The sequence below is a fragment of the Mycothermus thermophilus genome (genome assembly GCF_041956435.1).
Source record: "Mycothermus thermophilus strain CBS 625.91 unplaced genomic scaffold VTJ04scaffold_4, whole genome shotgun sequence".
NCBI classification, from domain to species: domain Eukaryota; kingdom Fungi; phylum Ascomycota; class Sordariomycetes; order Sordariales; family Chaetomiaceae; genus Mycothermus; species Mycothermus thermophilus.
The window spans coordinates 1,508,986-1,526,905 of record NW_027191430.1 but is presented as its reverse complement, the minus strand read 5'-3'; the positions used below and the strand labels follow the sequence as shown (position 1 = coordinate 1,526,905).

The window sequence follows — 17,920 nt, the reverse complement described above, 5'->3', positions numbered from 1 at the left end:
GCTTCACCGCAGCCCCCCCTTTTATGCGGTCTGTCTATGAGCCTGGCGATACGCTACACAGTAGGTTCTCGGAGGTTCCCATAGTCGGATAAAAAAGACCGGAGGATGCGAGAAGGCTCGGCTGGTTCGCCAGCTGCTGATTCGCTGCGAACCGGCCGGTCAAGATCGGGCTTGACGACGCAGCGTGTCCCCGCTTAGCTGTCGGTGCCGGGGCCCGCAGCGGATTGATTCGCTGAGGGACTGACACAAAGTCAAACAGGGCGACCGGCGGAGACGGCGAATGCGCGTTCCCGGCGACGGGGTCCACGGGCAGCTGCAGCGGCAGGGCAGTGACCGCCGGAGGAGGTTGGGATGGACGAAAGGAGAGTTGAAAAAGAAAACAGGGAAAAAATGAGCGTATGGAGTACGGAGAGGTAGCGAATGTGAGGCGCGCGTGGGACGCGGGGGGAATATCAGGCTACGCGGTTCGACAAAACGAGTGTTGCGCAAGGTGCAGGATGTGGCGCGACGTGGTAGTCAGGTATAAGTCGGCTGCTAAGGTTTGACAGATAGAGAGCGACGGAAGTGAAACGGCGGCTGTTGGCGGCAAGATGATTGGCCGCGTCGATGACGAGGAGAGCTAAACAGCAAGCAAGCTGTTGGATTGGAAGTTTTATATGGAACGAGCGTTGCGCCGCAAAAAAAAAAAAAGACGGCAAATGTAAAACCAGGAGCCTGTTACCTGGAAGAGAAGGAGAGACAAACGGAGAGACAAGAGATGATGGGGAAAAGAGACGGGCGTTGAACCGAGACAAAAGTAAAATTGGGAAACCCCATGTGAGGCGCGACCCGGGCAACTGATCCCTCCCCCTGTTCCTGATCCCCAGAGTCCCAAAAGCGGCCCCAGCTCCTGAGCCTCTGAGCCTGAGGCCTGGAGAACGGAGAAGAGGAAGCAGTTTGCCAGATTCTGACCAGGGTTGGGCGGCCGCAAGCCGAACCGGGCGGCGGACAGGTCAGATCTTGCACCGTTCGGGACCACCATCATTCAATTTCGGACACCCAATGGCCTCTTGGCCGGACCCATCGCTTTCCCAACTAGGTTTAGTCTTGACGCGATCTTCCCCTGACCCTGGGCAGCCACAGCTGCACCCTCTTAACACCACCACAGCCAATTCTCGCTGCTGAGCTGATAGCGCCAGCTCTGCGTGGAAAAAAAGACGCGTTTTGTGGGAAGACGCGTCGTGCAGATCTCCGTTGGTTTGGTCCCAAGATTGTGAGATTGCCATGTTCCACCCACGCGAGCCAACCATCCAGCATGCAGCGCAAGGGCCACGACGGAGCATGTCGCCATGGTAGTCTATCAAGACATCACTCGGGATTCCCCACGACCCAGCGAGCAAACTCCACGGCGGACCGCGGACCGACCAGACCAGGGAAAGTTTTTTTTTGTACCCCCCCTTGCTTCTTTTTGGTCGCGTCGCCGCAATGTGGCGCCGCCCGTGGTAGGCGAGGCGTCTGCCCAGCAACCGGAAATGAGCAGAGTCGGGTTTGGCACCTCAACGACAGCAACAGCGTTGCATGCACCAGAAGGGGAGGCAATTGGGTCTGGCTGTTGCTGGAGTTGTCGTTGCCCACGATTTCTGCTGAGCAACCCTTCTGCTGGGCAACCTGGTGGGTCGAAAGGATGCAGGACCATGGTGGTGGGGAGAACAGACCACATCCTCCATTACTATGCCCGTTTCACTCAGCCATCTCATCGTGTTCAAGTGTAGAAAACCGTTCATCAGTCGTGGGGGAATGAACTGATCAGCTTGTGACCAAGTGTGGACAGGACTGTGAGGCATTTGCCCACCTCATCTCAACTTGCAAACAACTTGGGGTTTGTCAGCATGATGGACATGCGAACTTCAAGTTGAGAGTCCTAAACACAACGTCAACCCTGTTGGTTTGAGCCTCACTCACCCACCCACTTTTGTCCCACAACCCCTTGCTGGAATCCACTCTTGAAACCTCAGAGATCTGACCCATACTTACGGGGGGTAGGAGGGAAACCACTTCACACGAATCCGGCCATCAACGTATGCTGTTGACTGGCCGGACATGACGGTTGCGTCCTCAGCGCCCATGATCTCTCAATCTTCTTGTTTGTATCAAAACTTATTTCACCTGTTCATATAGAGATTCAACATTGGGAAACGTATCTTGTCATCATTATCATCAACGTTATTGCTCTACCGAAGAGCTTGGCAACTTTTTCTTCAACCCCCAAACCCAGCCAAGAAATGCCCAGATCATATCCATAAAACCAGCCGGTTCACCACCCGTTCTTTTCCCATCCCAGATAGATCAAATAGCATCGAAAAAACACCCATCACTCCGAATCTCAAATCCCGCCCATATACAAACCAGAGTTTTTTGGGCGCCATCCCATAGCCATCAACACCGACCCAAATGAAAAAAGAACAAGACAACCGAATCAGTGACTCATCGCCTCAGCACTCACTCCCAACCCAAGCCACTCCATCCCGCCTTCACCCTGATGATGATGGTGCTGACCGCTTCCAATGTTCATCCCGCCAAAGTGCCCCTCTCCTCCCTGCCCAAACACCTCCCCCATGAAGGTATCATCCGAGCTGCTCAGCCCGCCCTCGGCAGGGAACTGCAACCACTGGTCGAAATCAAAGTTGTTCCCGCCAGCGCCCACGGCTCCGCCGTTCGCGGCGGCGGCGGCGGCTGCCGCACCCGCGTCTGCCGCGCTGCTGCTGTTGTTATTGGTGTTGTTGTGGCTGTCGCCGGCAAGATACCCGTTGATCAAATCGTCCGTCATGGCCACGTCCATGTCCACGTCCATATCCTGGCTGCTGGGAGGGGTGGCGCCGACGTCCTCGGAGTCGGTGTGCGGCGGGGTGGCGGCGCCGACGGCCGCGGTCGGGGAGATGGCGGAGAGGTCGTTGGCGTCAGTGGAGAGGCTGAAGTGGTGGTGGTTGGGCGTGGTGAGCATGGCGTGAGAGTGCTGCTGGAAGGGAGAGTGTTGAGGCGGGAAGAGGCCGTTGTGGCCAGAGTTGGTAACGGTTCCGTTGCTGCTGGAGGCGCTGCTGATGGAAGCAGTGCGGAGGTTGAGGAAGGGGTTGGTGGTGGCGGTCTCCGGTGGCGGCGTCGACGGCCGCATGCCATGCATGCCCATGCCGTGCATGCCCTGAGAAGCGAGGTTCAGAGCCGGCGCGAGCACCCGGTTGATCATCTTACCTGGGCGCACGGCGGCTTGCGGAACTGCTTGCTGCTGCTGCTGTTGTTGTTGTTGTTGTTGCGGCGGTTGGCCACCGAGCATGCCCTTGCGCAAGAGGGCGTCGAGGAAGCCGGTGGCGAAGTCCGCCGAAGCGTAGATGTTGCGCAGATTGCTCATAACGATCAGGCACTCGCGCAGGCCCTGGATGGCGTGGGCCCGCGTCTCCGGGTTGAGGCTCTTGGTGTCGAGCATGTGAACGATCATGGCCGGCAGGATGACGGTAACGCCAACGGTTGGGAGGAAGCGATCAAGGTTCAGCCGGCGCATCTCGGCAGCCATGCGGGTAATGTGGTCTGCCGCCTCACGCACACGCTGGCGCGCCGTTTCCTGAACCTCAGCCGGGTGGCTGGGCCCCTCAGCAGGTGACGCCGGCAGGAAGAGCGGACGGTGAAGGGCCGACACGGTCGTGTGGTAAATCATGTGAAGTAGGTTCCGTTGGACTGCGATGGCTTTGTTGGCGTCGGTAATGGAAGCCGCGTCGAGAGGCCTGTACTGGCAGGGCTCAGGCAGGGATGTGAACCAGTCGTGGAGGTCGCGGTCGACGGCCAGCACACGGTCCATGTTCTCTGGGTTCTTCTTGGGCAGCAGCATGTGCGTGCTCTTGGTCGTGTTGTCCGGACCGACGCCGCTGCGGCTAAGCACGGAGTACTGCACACGGAGCATGTCGCCGATGAGCATGCAGAGCCGAGCCTTGTGGATGCACATAAGGGCGAGCTCTCGCTGCATATTCACGTCGCGGACGAGGGCGCACTCGGCACCGGTCGGGCCGCCCAGCAACTGGTTGTCCTCGGGAAGAGCCTCCAACTCGAAGTCGTCCTCGGTGAGCGGGGGCACATCAAAGTCCTCGCTCTTGATGCGAGTCGGCCGCCTCATGCCGAGAGCCACGAGCCGGTCGCGCATCAAGCACGACCACCAGACGCGCTTCCACAGCCGCTGCTTGCGCGGAATCATGGGCGTCTTGGCCGGGTCGCGATGCAGCCCAATGGTGTGGGCCAAAGAGATAGCCACACCCATCCAATGCCACGTATCCTTCTGATCATCGGGCGTCTCGTACCAGTAGGTCATGAGCAGCAGACCTTGGACGAGGATCAACCGGTCCGTCTCGTAGTCGAAGTCATAGAGCAGCTAATGAAGCGATTGATGTCAGCAATTGACCGTTGGGCGGGATCCTTGCGGTCGGAGTAACTCACCCTCGTCTTGGAGAAGAAGGCTCTCCGCGCATCCCTGCGGCTGGCATACCCGGCCTCCTTCAACAGGGCCTCATTGACAAACGCCGTGGCAGCAAACATGACGGCATGATACAGGAACAAGCTCAGCTTGCCCGAAGCCCCGGACCGATCATTGAGAACGCGAAGGAACTCATTGAGTTCGAGTAGCGGCATGTAAGGGTGGACAAACTCGACATAGGCGGCAAGAAGGGCATTCTGCAGTGTTAGCGAGGGCAGGTTGAAGACGCCCTTCTGCATAAGGAACTGCCGGTCCTCGGGGAGGATCCGGTCTGGCAACGGCTTGAGGAAGCCCGGCCATTCACCGGCCAGGTCCAGAGCCGTCTGAAGGAGTGGGTGGAGCAGCCCCGGAGACCCGGGAAGTCCGGGTGTCACCGGGGAGAAGGCCGAGAGGGCCGCTCCGGGGTTGCCGAATCCAGCACCGGCTTGTCCGTCTGTTCAGATGCCAAAAAGTCAAACAGTCAGCCTCGAATTTTCACAAGCTCTCAAAATTCTCGAAACATTCACAAGCTCGTATCCAAGCCCGCTGATTCGTGGTGATCAAGGGCATGTGATTCTTGGGTGTGGGGTAAGCCGCGCACATGCGAGCGTGGCAGGGGTATCGGGAAGTTCAAAGAAAAGGGGCGGGATGCAACGGAAGGGAGGGGAATTGTGATGCGGTGGAGGGTGCTCAGCTCGTAACGCTTGTGACTTACACAGCAGGTGGGTGGCGGCCTGGCTCGCGTCGACGCCGTTGACGGTGTTCAGGGGGAAGGCTCCGTTCGGAGCAAACGCCGTCTTTGCAAGGTTGGCCGCCGCCCCGATCATGGGGTTGGCGGCGCTGATGCTCTTTGCGCGCAAAGCCTCGGCAGTCCGCCCCACTGCTGAAGGTCCGCAGTTGTAGGGGAGGTTTTTTCTGGAAAACAAGCCGGGCACGCAGGGGTGCCAAAAGGTTAGCCAACTTCTCCCGAGCGTCTCAGGGAGTGGTGGGGCTGGTTTTGGGGCATGTGCCATGTGCCATGTGCCAAAGTGCTCGTGAAGGCATCTGACAGTGACGACATGCGGTGAGTGAGGTAGAGAGAACGGAGGGGTCAAACTCACTTCCTCCTGCGGCTCTCCTGGACGATACACTCAACGTCGTCCCAGCGGCAATTGCCGCAAGGGGCACCCTCGACCACATCGCAGCGTACCTTGCGGGCACGACATGACACACAAGCGCGAGCGGCGCGCCTCTTGGTGACCTTGGTCTGGCCGTCGGCGGTCACGGAACCGCGCTTCTTGGCTGGTTGTTGCTGAGAAGTCTGCTGGGAGGCTGATTGTTGCGGAGCATCGGAGGCCGTGGTGGACTCGGAGACGGATGGCGGTGCCGGTGGTGGCGACATGGAGCCGGTTGGTCCCCGTTCGGACCGGGGAGAGGGAGAGTCTTCACCGTGGTCGGACATTGTGAATGATGAGGATATCGGAGGGAGGAAGAGGAAGGCAAATGGCGCTCAGCGGGCTCGGAGCTGTGTCCGAGGCCCGGATAAAGATGAAGTCGTCTTGTTGGTGTCCAAACCGCTCGGCAGTTGATTGACTTGTCCGAATCTCGCCGGGCAATGGATGTGGTGGAAAAGGATGAGGCGTAAACGGCTCCTAAGCGTGTTCTTGGGGATGTGGCGACTCTTCAACTTCACTATGAGTTCTGTTGTTCCTTGGGCGGGAGCAGGTGGGATGGGAAGAGAAGAAGGATGAGTCTAAGACGGTCTATTGTTGAGCAGGTGAAGACAGTATGTATGAGAACTGAAGTGACAGAAAAACAAAAAGGCTCAACAGCCTCGGTGGGGATGGAGGGGCCCCCGGATTATATCTGGCCATGACCGAGATTTCCCCAGACCCGTCATCGTCGCGGCCGCGATACGTACCGGAGCGTTTAAACAAATGGGTCTCACTCCCGTCCCCATACTTTCAGCCAAGGCCCGGGGTGTGTGAGTGGAGGAGGGGTCTGGGGTCCAACGATGTCCAGTTTAGGAAACCTGGAACGTGGAGAACAAGCGAGACAACGATACGCTACGTATGACGTTACAAGACACTCTGACGATTTCATACTGTGTGCCTACGTCTTGACCGACAAAGTGAAGAATTCTTCAGTGACATACACTACCAAGTCCAACTTTCTAGCCAAAGTTTCATAAGATTTGTCGACCATGTTTTGAGCAGACTGCTATGTGCATTGCAAACTGGAAATTTTGATTTCTGGGGCTCGAATTCGCAATGACGCCAAGTCGCATCATGCATCACGAGGGCTTGGGATGAGACGTGGAAGGTGCCGTACAGTGCAGTCTTTTTTTCCCTTTCACTGTTCCTGTGACGGTGGAATTTGAAGCAGCTTCCAAGCACAGAAAACAACGAATTGATTTCCTCGAACAGGGATCCAAACAAGCCAACGCACAACACACACAGCGCATGTCCTTGTTTTTTTTTTTCACGAGTCAATTGAAAGAATCCCACATGGCTCCGGGGTTGGATGGGGCCCTTCGCCGTCACCTGGACCTCCTCCCCGCCTGCGCCTGGAGACGCCGGCCGAATCGAGGCCCTTCTCCGAACCCTGGTGCCGGGGCCGTGACCCACTCCACCTTCAAGAACCCTCCTGGCCTTCTCGAGGAGAGGCCACCACGTGTGATGCGAGATTCCTGGGTCTGTGTGATGGAGAAAAAATTGGGTCGTTTGCTCAACAAGGGGGTTGGGAGCGCCGCAGAGGCAACGGAGGCGACACCATGAAGTGGATTTGTTGTTCTGCTCACCTGGGGCCCCGGAACAGCTGGAGATGTCATCCTGGACTGAGAGTTCTCACCTTAGAGGCCCCGAGCGCCTGACAACTCAACCATGTTCGCGACACCCTGTAGGTGAGCGAGGAACCCTGAGCCGCCGCAGGAGTACATGTCTGCAGGTGAGAGAGAAGCTTCCAGGTTCTGCTTGATACCCGGACTAGGTATCCCCTAATCCATGCCGCATTGCAATTAGTCTGCTCTGTATGTCTCTTGTTTCAATGGTGCTCGTATGTTTCTGCTACCAATCCTACAATATCTATCCAGCAGTATCTACTGAGCACGACGATTCGTCATCCCGGTAGTTATATAGGTATGGTGCGTCACTTGATATGCAATTGGGATGCCTGCAACAAAGGGTTGCACAATGCTGCAGCAGTCCCAGCAGCGCCCATGACCTTCTCGTTCGCCATCATTGCCCTCAAAGGGAGCTCTTGTAAGCGCGAAGTCGCGGCAGATGTCGTCGGGGGCGGACATTTTATCGAGGCGGCCATGCCCCACACCTGAGGGCGAAGTGGCGAGAGGTGAACCAATCAGGCGCCGGCCGTTGGCCCGAAGCAGTTGCCGATTGGCCTCCCTTGAGCCGGGCATCAGCCGAACGAGAGCCAGGAACAAGAGCCTTTCCTCTCCAAGCTGTCTGTTGTATTCTGTCCTGTACGTACGAACAATACAGTACGGAAACGCAAGCCTGAACTGTTAACTCAGAGCAGGAATCCGCTGTATGGACTGCTTCCTCTTCGTTGTCGTCAATTCTGCATCTTGGTCAAACAGGAAGACGCACAAACAATGCCAACCAACCGTGCAGACCATGCCTCGGCGAGACTCGGGGCCTCACTCAGCGCTAGGGGCTATTGTCCTTCTCCCGGGCTCTCCCGTCTTTGCTGCTCCGGGTTAGTCCGCCCGCTGCGGCCCACGGTCTTGGCCCCGGCCCGGCCTTACCTAAGCCCGGTCTGGCTGGCCTGGACCAAGCCCGGATCCGACGGCCGGAACGTACACCGTACCCATCGGAATGGAACATGGCCAACAAAAACCAAAGATGAGGGCGCGCATCAATGACGATGAGTTGGGCAAAAACAACCTGGAATACTTCATCGCCTCAGCTCCAAACCGGCAACCCCGGCAGAGGTGAAATTAAAAAAAGTGGACTGGGCAAAATATGTCATGGACAATCTTGAAAACTTTCTTGCCCCATTCCCAATTTCGAAACTCCGCCTCGAGCTTCACGAGCCCAGCCTTGTCTTGAATTGACCTCTTGAGTCATTGAGTCGGGACGGGATCGCCTCGGCCGACTCGGGAGGCGGGTCCCTCGGCATCCACCGCGAACCTCAGACTTGGGAAAGTTTGGCGTGCGTACTACTAAGTCCACTCCACCCTTCAGGTCTGGGCGTAGACCGACAGCGTCCTCGGCGGGTACGGCAGTTGTAAGACTGAAACTCTATGCGTACCTCAGGTACCTACTGTGTAGAAGTAGGTACGACACTGTTCGACATCTGTCGGGAGCCGTTTGGTGCCTGGTAGACGGGTTCCTATGCAGATATGGACTAGTGACCTGGGAATATCCGTCTCTGGTGTTGAAGAGTTTGCGCCCTGAACTTACAACCTACTATACGCAGTGCTGGGCATACGTCAACCTTGGGCACCCCTACCTGAGCACTAACAACAAGAAATCGTCACCATCGCCGGACAGGTATCACAGAGTGCCATAGAACTTCGTCGTACTCTCTTCCTCTGCTCTCCGTGTGCTTCTTCTAACACGAACTGGACTCCATTCTCATGCCTCTTCTCCAGTGCTGCATGCGGAGCCTTGAGTCTCCCATTCCCCTCTCCAGCACATGGAGACACAAGTCAGAAGAGCAAAGAATCAAATCAAACCTTCTCCATACTTCATCTTCCCCAGACACACACAGCCACTCAGGTCTCAGGCACTCGCCACTCTACGCTCTCACCGTGAAGTAGCTAACCCACCGCCATGTCTCCCCAGATATGAATTGGGTTAATTCTCCGAGCATCGCCCTCATAACAAGGCCGAGAGGCAACAAATTAGCCCCTATTAGCCCCAGACCCAGAGGTCAGACAACCTGGAGAAAACTGGAGAAGGCACAGGTATTTACCCCACAACTTCCCCAGCTTCCCCTCTTTTTCTTCGTGACACCCTCCGCATTTTTTGACGGTGTCCACAAACCATGTCAAACCATCGACGATCCAACCCACCAGACGCGCTTCTCCGGGGCGCTGGAACCTGGGTCCTGGGGCGTGCCTAAGGGAGCACCAAGCGAATGACACGCCCACCGCCACCCCGCTGCTGAGCCTCTCCGCCTTGAACGTTACTGTGTAACTTGGGCTAGCCAACCATGAGACCAAACAAGGGCCCCCGAGCGCCAGCTTCTCGGGCGCGCAGCAAAGCTCGCTGGCAAATTTGGGCTGGGGCTGGGGACTGGGATAGGGCGCCGAGCGACGGGATGGCTACCCTAGATGAGACGGGGAGCCTTGCTACGTGACGCTGACGATGAAAGCGCTACTGTAATAACTAAGGCTCTGCATGAACTGTCGGTTTTGTTGGGATCCAAACAAACTAACACCAAACAATACGTCTTTTACTCCATACACTATGGCGGAGAGGATTCCGTCCTCTTCCGATCCTGACGAGTCTAAAGACATCGGGAGTTGCACGTTGGGAGGAGGAGAAGAAGAATCGGGCACTGCACCTACGAAAACTAAACCAACCCAGTGGGGAACGAGCAGTTCAAACATAAGGTTGAGTACGACCCTAGTGATGTGGCGGCGATGGCAATTGTTTACTGTCCTCGTGTATCGATGATGCGGTGTAACAGATGGTCAATCGAGAAGGCAAGTTTCGCATCTCACTTGACCTGGCTCTTTTTCAACTTCAGGACCTTCGATCGCCCATCCCGTACACATATTGTGTTAGCACACATCCCAACATCCCTTCTGTGATATATCCCAATCAAACCGGGGCAGCACGGGTTAGCCATCTGATATTTCTGACATTTTACAGGAACAGCATGGGCTGAGAATTCCAATGAGCCCAAACCCTTGCGCCAGCCAAGCCCAAGCCACACTGCGCTTGTGGCATGATCCATCCCATCCATCATGGTCGGAGACATCCGTGACGTTGCTTGAACACTACCCACGAGTAGGTATGTTGTATGTAGTGTGTCGTCCATACCTCCTGTGTTGTCACTGTGATCGGCACTGTTTATTTGACAAAATGACTCTATACACTCTCCACTGCATGAGGATTTTGGTCCCTGACTTAGACATGTAGTCGTCGTAGCCGTCTTGCCTCTACGTTTTGAGCTTGGCTGGCCAGCAGCCTGGGTCTGGGAATCGGGGCACGTGCACAATATCCAAAACTTGGAAATATCCATCCCATGGCCGATCATGATCGTATATGCACCGCCGCTCTTGGGCTAACCGCCTGGTGTTGGATGGTTCTGTTCGAGTTATTTTGTTTGGCTCCCATGTCATTCAGAACCCCAACAACCGCAGGAATCGGTGATCCAGCTTCCTTCTGCTTTCACGAAAAACTCGTCGACATGCAGAATGACTGAGGCATCTGACATCTTATGTGGCGTCCATCTACCCAACCATACTCAGGACAAGAAACCAAAAGAGGGAACTCTTGCATAATACCTATGAAGAGTTTCGTGTCCAACATTCGCTCCCCTAAATAATTTCTCGTGTGTATTGGAACGGCAGATAGTTATCCCGGTCTCCTTGCATCATCAGGTGATGGTCAGGGATTTTCTCCCACAGGCTGCATTTCCCTGCCTGCCGGTCAAGACCGGGAGTTGGTGTGTGAATGATACACACCTGCAGGAGAGAACACACGGACTATGGTTCCTATTTCGGGCGGTTAGCCATCACTTCGTCCATCGAGGTTCTCGATGGCCCAGAGCCCAGTTTTTACCCATGGGACAAGTCATCCTCTGCCTCCCTGTTAGACATCAAAGATCTTTACCCATCATCAGTTACCACCGCCTTGACAAATACAAATCGTTCCTGAAGAAGATGATTTGTTTTTTTCTTAGCTCCACGACCTCGTGTTTGACAGACCGCCAGATCCAACCAACCAACCTAACCCACACGAACTGCCGAAGCACTAAAAAAACATTAAATCATGGGCTCCCTCTAAAAGAAAAAGAACTTATCTCAGCCAATCCGTCGGTGCCAACCAACGACCCGGCCGCGCGGCGCGGTGCGTGCGCGGGGTGGAGAAGGTCGTTGCGTCGGGTTGATTGAGCTGCTGCTTGCGCAGACGACAAGAAAAAGATGCCGAGGCTCATCAAGGACTGATGGAAGTTTCCTAGCTTGCGAACCTTGATAGCTTGCCCAGATAACGCCTAGGTATTTTACCCGGATAAGGGCGTCACCGAGGTGAAGGTAAGGTGAAGCGTAGGAAACGAAGCGCTGCTTGAACAACACTACGTAAAACACCAAGAAATGTCGGGATAGATGTTGTATGAAGAGGAAAGCCAGGATGTTGGCGAAGTGATGTCCTGTCCTGTTCCTGTACGTTTGTACGATACCTCCTAATCGACAAGTCACTTGATGTTGAGACCATACTTATCGACGTACGGACTGGCTATGGAGTTGATTGTTTCGTGATATAACGTACGACTCTCCACAAAGAGAGATGAGGAGGCGGCGTCAATATCTCGACCTCCAGAGTTGATGATGGGATGTTGGCGGATTATGACTAGGAGAACTACAAAGGATTCCAGCGCCTGTCCCAGCATTCTCCCAAAAGCACAGTGGGTACCAACCTCAGGAGAACAGCATTCAAAAAGATTGAAAAGAGCTTCTGTTGAGTAAGTGTTGTATTATAGAAGTAATATAGCTTGTGTCCTGCCGATGGACTTGACATCTCATATGCAACCCCCATCCCAATCATCATTATAAAACAAAAGCAACCGCCGATTCATCCAACTCGCAACTCCAACAGCATTGTAAATAAAGAACGTCTAGGTAAGTACCCAGGTACGAAGATGGTAGGTAAAAAATGTCCAAAAGATCATGAGGAAACATATACAACGAAAGACTGTCCCCAAACCCCAAACCAAACCCCAAAAAGAACGATCGCAGCCACTCCTTAACTCAGAACCAAACCCACCACTATAGCCTACTGCTTCTCATAAACACTCAACCGGTTACCCGCGCCGCAATATTGTTGCTTGTTCCCAGCACACGTCATGATGCACTCCGACTCCGCAACCTCCTGCGACCCAGCCGAGAAGGTGTTGCCGCAGAAGCACTCCTTGCTGTACTCGGTACCGAAGTACTTGTAGGTCGCGCAGAACGCGGCGCAGTTCTCAAGCGTCATGTTGTCATCAAAGAACGACGCGGCCCTGAGGGCGCGGACGCCAGTGGCCTCGGTCCGGCAAGCGACAAAGTTCCAGGTGTTGGAGCCCTGGGTAATGGTCTCGGGGTGGGACGGCAGCGCCTCGAAGTCAGGGTTCTCGTAGAGGTTCAGACGGTTCGGGCCGCCACAGTACTGCAGGGAGTTGCCGGAGCAGGTCATGGAGCAGTCCTCGAGCGAGGCGTTACTGCTGCTCGGGTGGAGGGCATTGCCGCAGAAGCATTCGCCCGAGTATTCGGTGCCGAAGTAGCGGTAGTCTGAGCAGAAGTTGGCGCAGTTCTCGATGGTCATGTTGTCGCCCGACGTGTAAGTATTGTCAGGGAGCGTGCGCGTGCCAGTGGCGTCGGTCCAGCATCCAACGAAGGTGAAGGGCGAGGCAGTGGGAACGTGTTGAGGGGTGGTGGCGGAGGTGGCAGGGGCAGCGCTGGTGGTCTCGGGCTCGCTGCTGCTCGAGGCCTCAGATGTCGGAGCGGCAGTTGTGGTGGCAGCGGCCGTGGTAATGCTGGACTCCACTTCGCTCGACAGTCGGTACAGATTCAGACGGTTGCCGGCGCCGCAGTACTGGAACGGGTCACCCGAGCAAGTCATGCTGCAGTCAGACAGAGGCGCTTCAACACTGCCCTCCTTGAGGCTGTTGCCGCAGAAGCCTGTTGATTCCATCCGTTAGCACGATGTATAAAATAATGCTGAAATCAGCTGCGTTTACTCACATTCACGGCTGTACTCGGTGCCGAAATACTCAAAGCCCTCGCAGTACTCGGCGCAGGCCTCGTTGGTCATGTTGTCATCCGCAAAGACTGGCTTGCCATCAAGAGCACGGCCGACAGAGGCCTCCGTCTGGCAACCGACGAACGTGTACGGGCCAACAGTAGGCTTGTGCTCGAGCGTGGCGGTAGGGGTGGCAGTGGTCGAGTAGAGCTCGAGACGGTTGCCAGCGCCGCAGTACTCGAACGGATCGCCAGCGCAAACCATGTTGCAGTCGGCCTGCGGCGCCTCGGTGCTGCTCGAGTGCAGGACGTTACCGCAGAAGCACTCGCGGCTGTACTCGGTGGCCCAGTAGCGATAGCCCGCGCAATGCTCCGCGCACAGCTCAAGAGTCATGTCGTCCGAGGCAAAGGCCGACTCGCTGAGAGCGCGCACACCAGTGCCCTCGGTCCAGCAACCGAGCAAGACGTAGCCGCTGACGGTGGGCTTCCTCTCCGGACCCGTTGGCGTGGGGGTAACAGAAGTGGTGGACGAGGAGGCTTCCGTGGTCGAGGCCGGGACGGAGGTCGAGGCCTCGGTAGACTCAGCAGCGGTAGTCGATGTAGCAGGCCCGGTCGAAGAGGGAACCTCACCGCAGGCCACGCCACCAGTGAACTGTGAGCAAGTACCCGCGAACTCGGTGGCCTTGTTGAAGTCATCGGTGAACTCGCCGGCCGTGACGGTTATCCTGGCGTTGTAGCTCAAACCCCCAGGAATGGTCCAGCTAGCCGAATAGAAAGTGTACAAACCCACGCAGTCGCCCTTGGTCATGGTAATGGTGTGGGTGTTGAGGGCCGGCACCGGGTTATCATCGGGGGTGTTGCGGGGAGTAAGGTATGAAACCTCAAGCTCGACGGGCAACTCTCCAATGTCGTTGCGGACCAAAGCGGAAACAGTGAGAGCGCCGGTGCCCTGGAGCAAGCAGCTCTGAGGCTTCTGAAGGATCACAGCATCCTGCAAAGGATAGTCGTTACCGTTGTTGTCGAAGACCTCGCTGGAACCGTCCTTCTTGTTCAGAGTGATGGTGAAGGAGGAGATGCCGGAGGCAACGGGGATGGTGGCATCGATCGGGAAGAACTAGGGTTGTCAGTTTCCAGCAGCTCTATAGGAAACCAATGGGGATACGTACACCAAAGCTGTCATCGAACCCGTTTGACACGCCCAGCATAGTGGCGGTGGTGCGGCAGGCAGACGAGCCACAGCTGTTGCCCTCACGGTCCTTCCAGGTGACGACAACATTAGAGATGCTGTCGGCAGGGATTGTGGTCGTGTGAACGCGGATATAACCCGTCAGATGGAAGCTGGCACCACCCTGGTTCAAAGTAAGCTGCATATCAACAGGCTTGACCTTGTAGGGAACGATGGGTTCGGAGAGGGTGACGCCAGGGGGGACCGTGTCGATCATCTTCTGTAGCACCGTCTGGCACACAGATTGGAAGACCTGGGGGTCAGCCATCTGTGAGACGGTCGCGTTCCCGTCCGAGTTGAAGACTTTGTAGTCAGAGTCACGACCAAACGGCCTGCCGGCCTTGACAAGGGGATTTTGGGTGGTGTCGTCCAGGTACTCGGTCACGACGTAGTTGTCGAAGCCAGCCCTGCTCGAATCAAAAGGAGCCTGGGTGGCACCCTCGGGAACGAGGTTGGAGAACTCGGCCTTGTGCACGGAACCCAAAGTGTGACCACAAGCGACGAGCTGGATCATCTCGGTCGCGTTGAAGCCCATGCGATCGAACTGATTCTTGAACGTGCCGATGGAGTTCTGGGGCTGGGGAACACCACTGTTGTTGGGACCAGTGGCGTCAACGCGGCCAAGCCTGAGAGGGATGATGGGACCGCCACAGCTGCGAACTGAAGCATAGACGCCAGCAGCGATGAGGTCAGCAATGCTGGACCTGCTGGTGAGATAATTGGCGAAGAACTCGAGACTGGTCTTGTGGCCCGGGCCCGTGTTGTCGCCGTTCTTCAACTCGAACTGGATGGAGCCATCAAGACCGCCAGACCCGCCGAAGTACCTGTTCGCCGTGGCCATGTCGCTGGAAAGTAAGTCAGTATGAGAAATTCTCGATAATGCCTGAACAAGACCCAATATCCAATGCTGCGGTTGGCATTCCCATAACGGTCTCACAGCAACCGTAGCTCATCACCCTCATCCACCATCCCGTACACTCCATCCCCTCTTTCCAAGAACCAGAAAAGTTGAGAGAGATAGCACATACTGGAATCCCACGCGCAACCACTCAGCGGCCGTGACACGGCCTGGGCCAGCAGCCTCATTGTCGCATGGCGAGATAATGTCGTTGAACAAGCTGCCCTTGAACCCCTGGAGCTGGAAGACGATCTCCTCCATGTGATCGGTAGAAGCGGGCCATGTTGGATCAGCCTGGCTGGTCTGCGCCGCGAAGGACAGCAAAGCCGCCAGGACGGGAGCGGCAGTCCTCATGGTGATTTGGTGACGTGAAGGATGGCCGACGATCAAGCGTTAGACATTAAAATATCCAAACCAGAACTAAGATATAAGGAAACGAGTGACAGGGAGCCCGATGTCCGATTCGCGCGCGGGAGCGGTATCCGATGGCGGTGAAAACACCGAGTCCGTCAGACACAAATACGACACCGAATGGGAGACGGGATCCTCAACTCCGGAGAAGTGAATCCACGAAGTCAATTGTGCGTCACCGAAGCCAAACGAGAGTCAAAAGGGATAAGAGGTCAAAAAGCGAGAGTCAGAAAACCGTACAGAGGACTCCGTAACGGCCACAGAATAAGGAGTGTCTGGCTAAGGTGACGACGACGACCACAACGACGGATGAGGCGTCTGGGGAGTTCTCGCGCCTGTTGGGCGTTGACGGGAGTTTTATTTGATCGACGTCAACCTTCTCAGCCCTCGGTCGCTGCCAGACGCCCGTCGGCTCCAGAGCTCTGGTGAAGCCGCGTCCAACTTGTTCCCTCCCCCTTATCAGCCTGTCAGGCTCCCCCTTGCTCATCTTTTTCTGCATCAAGCATGCCCAGAAAGCTCAACCCCTGTCAATTCGTATTTGTGCATGGATCTCGCGGGTGACGCCCAGGCACAAGGGACTGCCAAGAGCAGCTGGCCTCTGCTGAAGTGTAACATTGCTCTGTGTGATTGGTCCGAGTCCTGGTTTTATCGAGTCCCCATGCACAGCCGCACATCGTCGTTTTCGTCCCAAATCAGCACTCCCACCTCTGGGCTGCTGGACTTCTCGCTGAGAATTGCCTGGGTTGGGAAGAGATCGAACGATGTCGAGTTGGCGCCAGGAGGAGCACAGCATCGGCGAAAAACTTGTTCTCCAACACCACCTCAACTGCAGCTAAAAAGCAGCCACTATCGAAACGGCCGGCATCCTCGGATGCAAAGCATCCCCCGGGCTTGTCGAGGACAAAATGTGGTGGCATTCCCGCCAAGGTTCCACGTTCTCATGTTGGCAGCGTGGATCCGAAAGATGCTGACCTCCATCGCGGCCACGCCGCTTGTTGCTCAGTTGACGAACCCGACCAAGAAGTGGAGAGTTGCTGGTGGGTGCCTTATGTCGATGTGGAACGCATCCGCCTGTGGAAGCGATACCGAACCCCTCCAAAACTGCCCGGCCTCACAACCGCCTCACCAAGTCGTAGCAACTGTCCACGCTGGGAATAGGGCTGAAAGAGCCTCAACATATCAAATCCACTGCGCCTGCGTTGTGCCGTGCTTTGGTTGAGTTGCATCCTCTCGGTTGGCGAGGTGAGATGAGGTCGCAGAGAGCAACCCGATGTGTTGATTCTGGGTAGCCAGGCCGGGCATCCATTCCATCAGCATGACAGCGTCGTGTCCGCATCCTTTCCGCGATGTCGATCTCCACCGAGCCCCTAAAAAAGGAGCCCAGGTCCCGGGGTCTGACCATGGAACCGGGCGTCTTGGCACCTCTTTGTTCGGATCCCATCCTTCACGGCACGTGGCAGCCGACGTTGCTGCCGTCGCGCCGCTCCGAACCGCCGGGTCTTTTGCGTGGGGAGGTATTGACGTCAACCGACTCTCGAATATCGGGTTCATCATCTTTTTCTTGAGCCTGTGGTGGAATACGCAAGACGGTTTCTCAGGGTCGCAGTGGAGGTGAAGCAGTACTCCGTAAGTCTGACTCTGACTGCAGCGCCAACGAGGTCCGGTTGGGTTCCACTGCAGCGTCAGGTTTTGGGAAATTGCTTTGTTGGCTTGCAATGGTAACTGAGCAAGTAGGTGGTAGGCCGGCAGATAGTTAGTTGTCAGCTCCACCGCCATTCGTATGGAATACGGAGTAGTTCCGAGCTGAGCTGAAGAATTGGTTAAACTCGTTAGTGCCGTGATGACAAGTTCAACCAGATTCGGTGAAACAAACCGCTTTCCGTATAGCGAAGTGTTTGCGATGATGGGGGTAGTTGTCCCTATAACAGAAGCTAGGGTGAGCAGGAAAGAGTGGGAATAAGGTCTCAGAAAGAATTCTTTCCGGTGCACGATCGATTGAGTGAGACAGTTCAGACATCATTTTTC

At 55.9% G+C, this 17,920-nt stretch overlaps 4 protein-coding genes across 4 annotated transcripts; 1 reads left to right on the top strand and 3 right to left on the bottom strand.

Annotated features, from left to right (window-relative positions):
• Nucleotides 1-2,455: 2,455 nt before the first annotated feature.
• On the bottom strand, nucleotides 2,456-5,912 carry VTJ04DRAFT_6292 (uncharacterized protein; the record flags this gene model as incomplete). The annotated part of the gene is made up of 4 exons (XM_069364497.1): nucleotides 2,456-4,390; nucleotides 4,456-4,925; nucleotides 5,187-5,386; nucleotides 5,572-5,912. The coding sequence occupies 4 exons, from the start codon at nucleotides 5,910-5,912 to the stop codon at nucleotides 2,456-2,458; spliced, it is 2,946 nt and encodes a 981-aa protein (XP_069218318.1).
• A 5,934-nt stretch (nucleotides 5,913-11,846) lies between these two features.
• Nucleotides 11,847-12,391, top strand: VTJ04DRAFT_6291 (uncharacterized protein; the record flags this gene model as incomplete). Its single annotated transcript, XM_069364496.1, has 2 exons — nucleotides 11,847-11,869; nucleotides 12,136-12,391. The coding sequence occupies 2 exons, from the start codon at nucleotides 11,847-11,849 to the stop codon at nucleotides 12,389-12,391; spliced, it is 279 nt and encodes a 92-aa protein (XP_069218317.1).
• Nucleotides 12,392-12,417: 26 nt separating this feature from the next.
• VTJ04DRAFT_6290 (uncharacterized protein) lies at nucleotides 12,418-15,838 on the bottom strand (the record flags this gene model as incomplete). The annotated part of the gene is made up of 4 exons (XM_069364495.1): nucleotides 12,418-13,301; nucleotides 13,365-14,475; nucleotides 14,528-15,431; nucleotides 15,615-15,838. 4 exons carry the CDS (start codon nucleotides 15,836-15,838, stop codon nucleotides 12,418-12,420), a joined length of 3,123 nt encoding a protein of 1,040 aa, XP_069218316.1.
• A 66-nt stretch (nucleotides 15,839-15,904) lies between these two features.
• On the bottom strand, nucleotides 15,905-16,394 carry VTJ04DRAFT_6289 (uncharacterized protein; the record flags this gene model as incomplete). Its single annotated transcript, XM_069364493.1, has 2 exons — nucleotides 15,905-16,035; nucleotides 16,136-16,394. The coding sequence occupies 2 exons, from the start codon at nucleotides 16,392-16,394 to the stop codon at nucleotides 15,905-15,907; spliced, it is 390 nt and encodes a 129-aa protein (XP_069218315.1).
• Nucleotides 16,395-17,920: the final 1,526 nt, after the last annotated feature.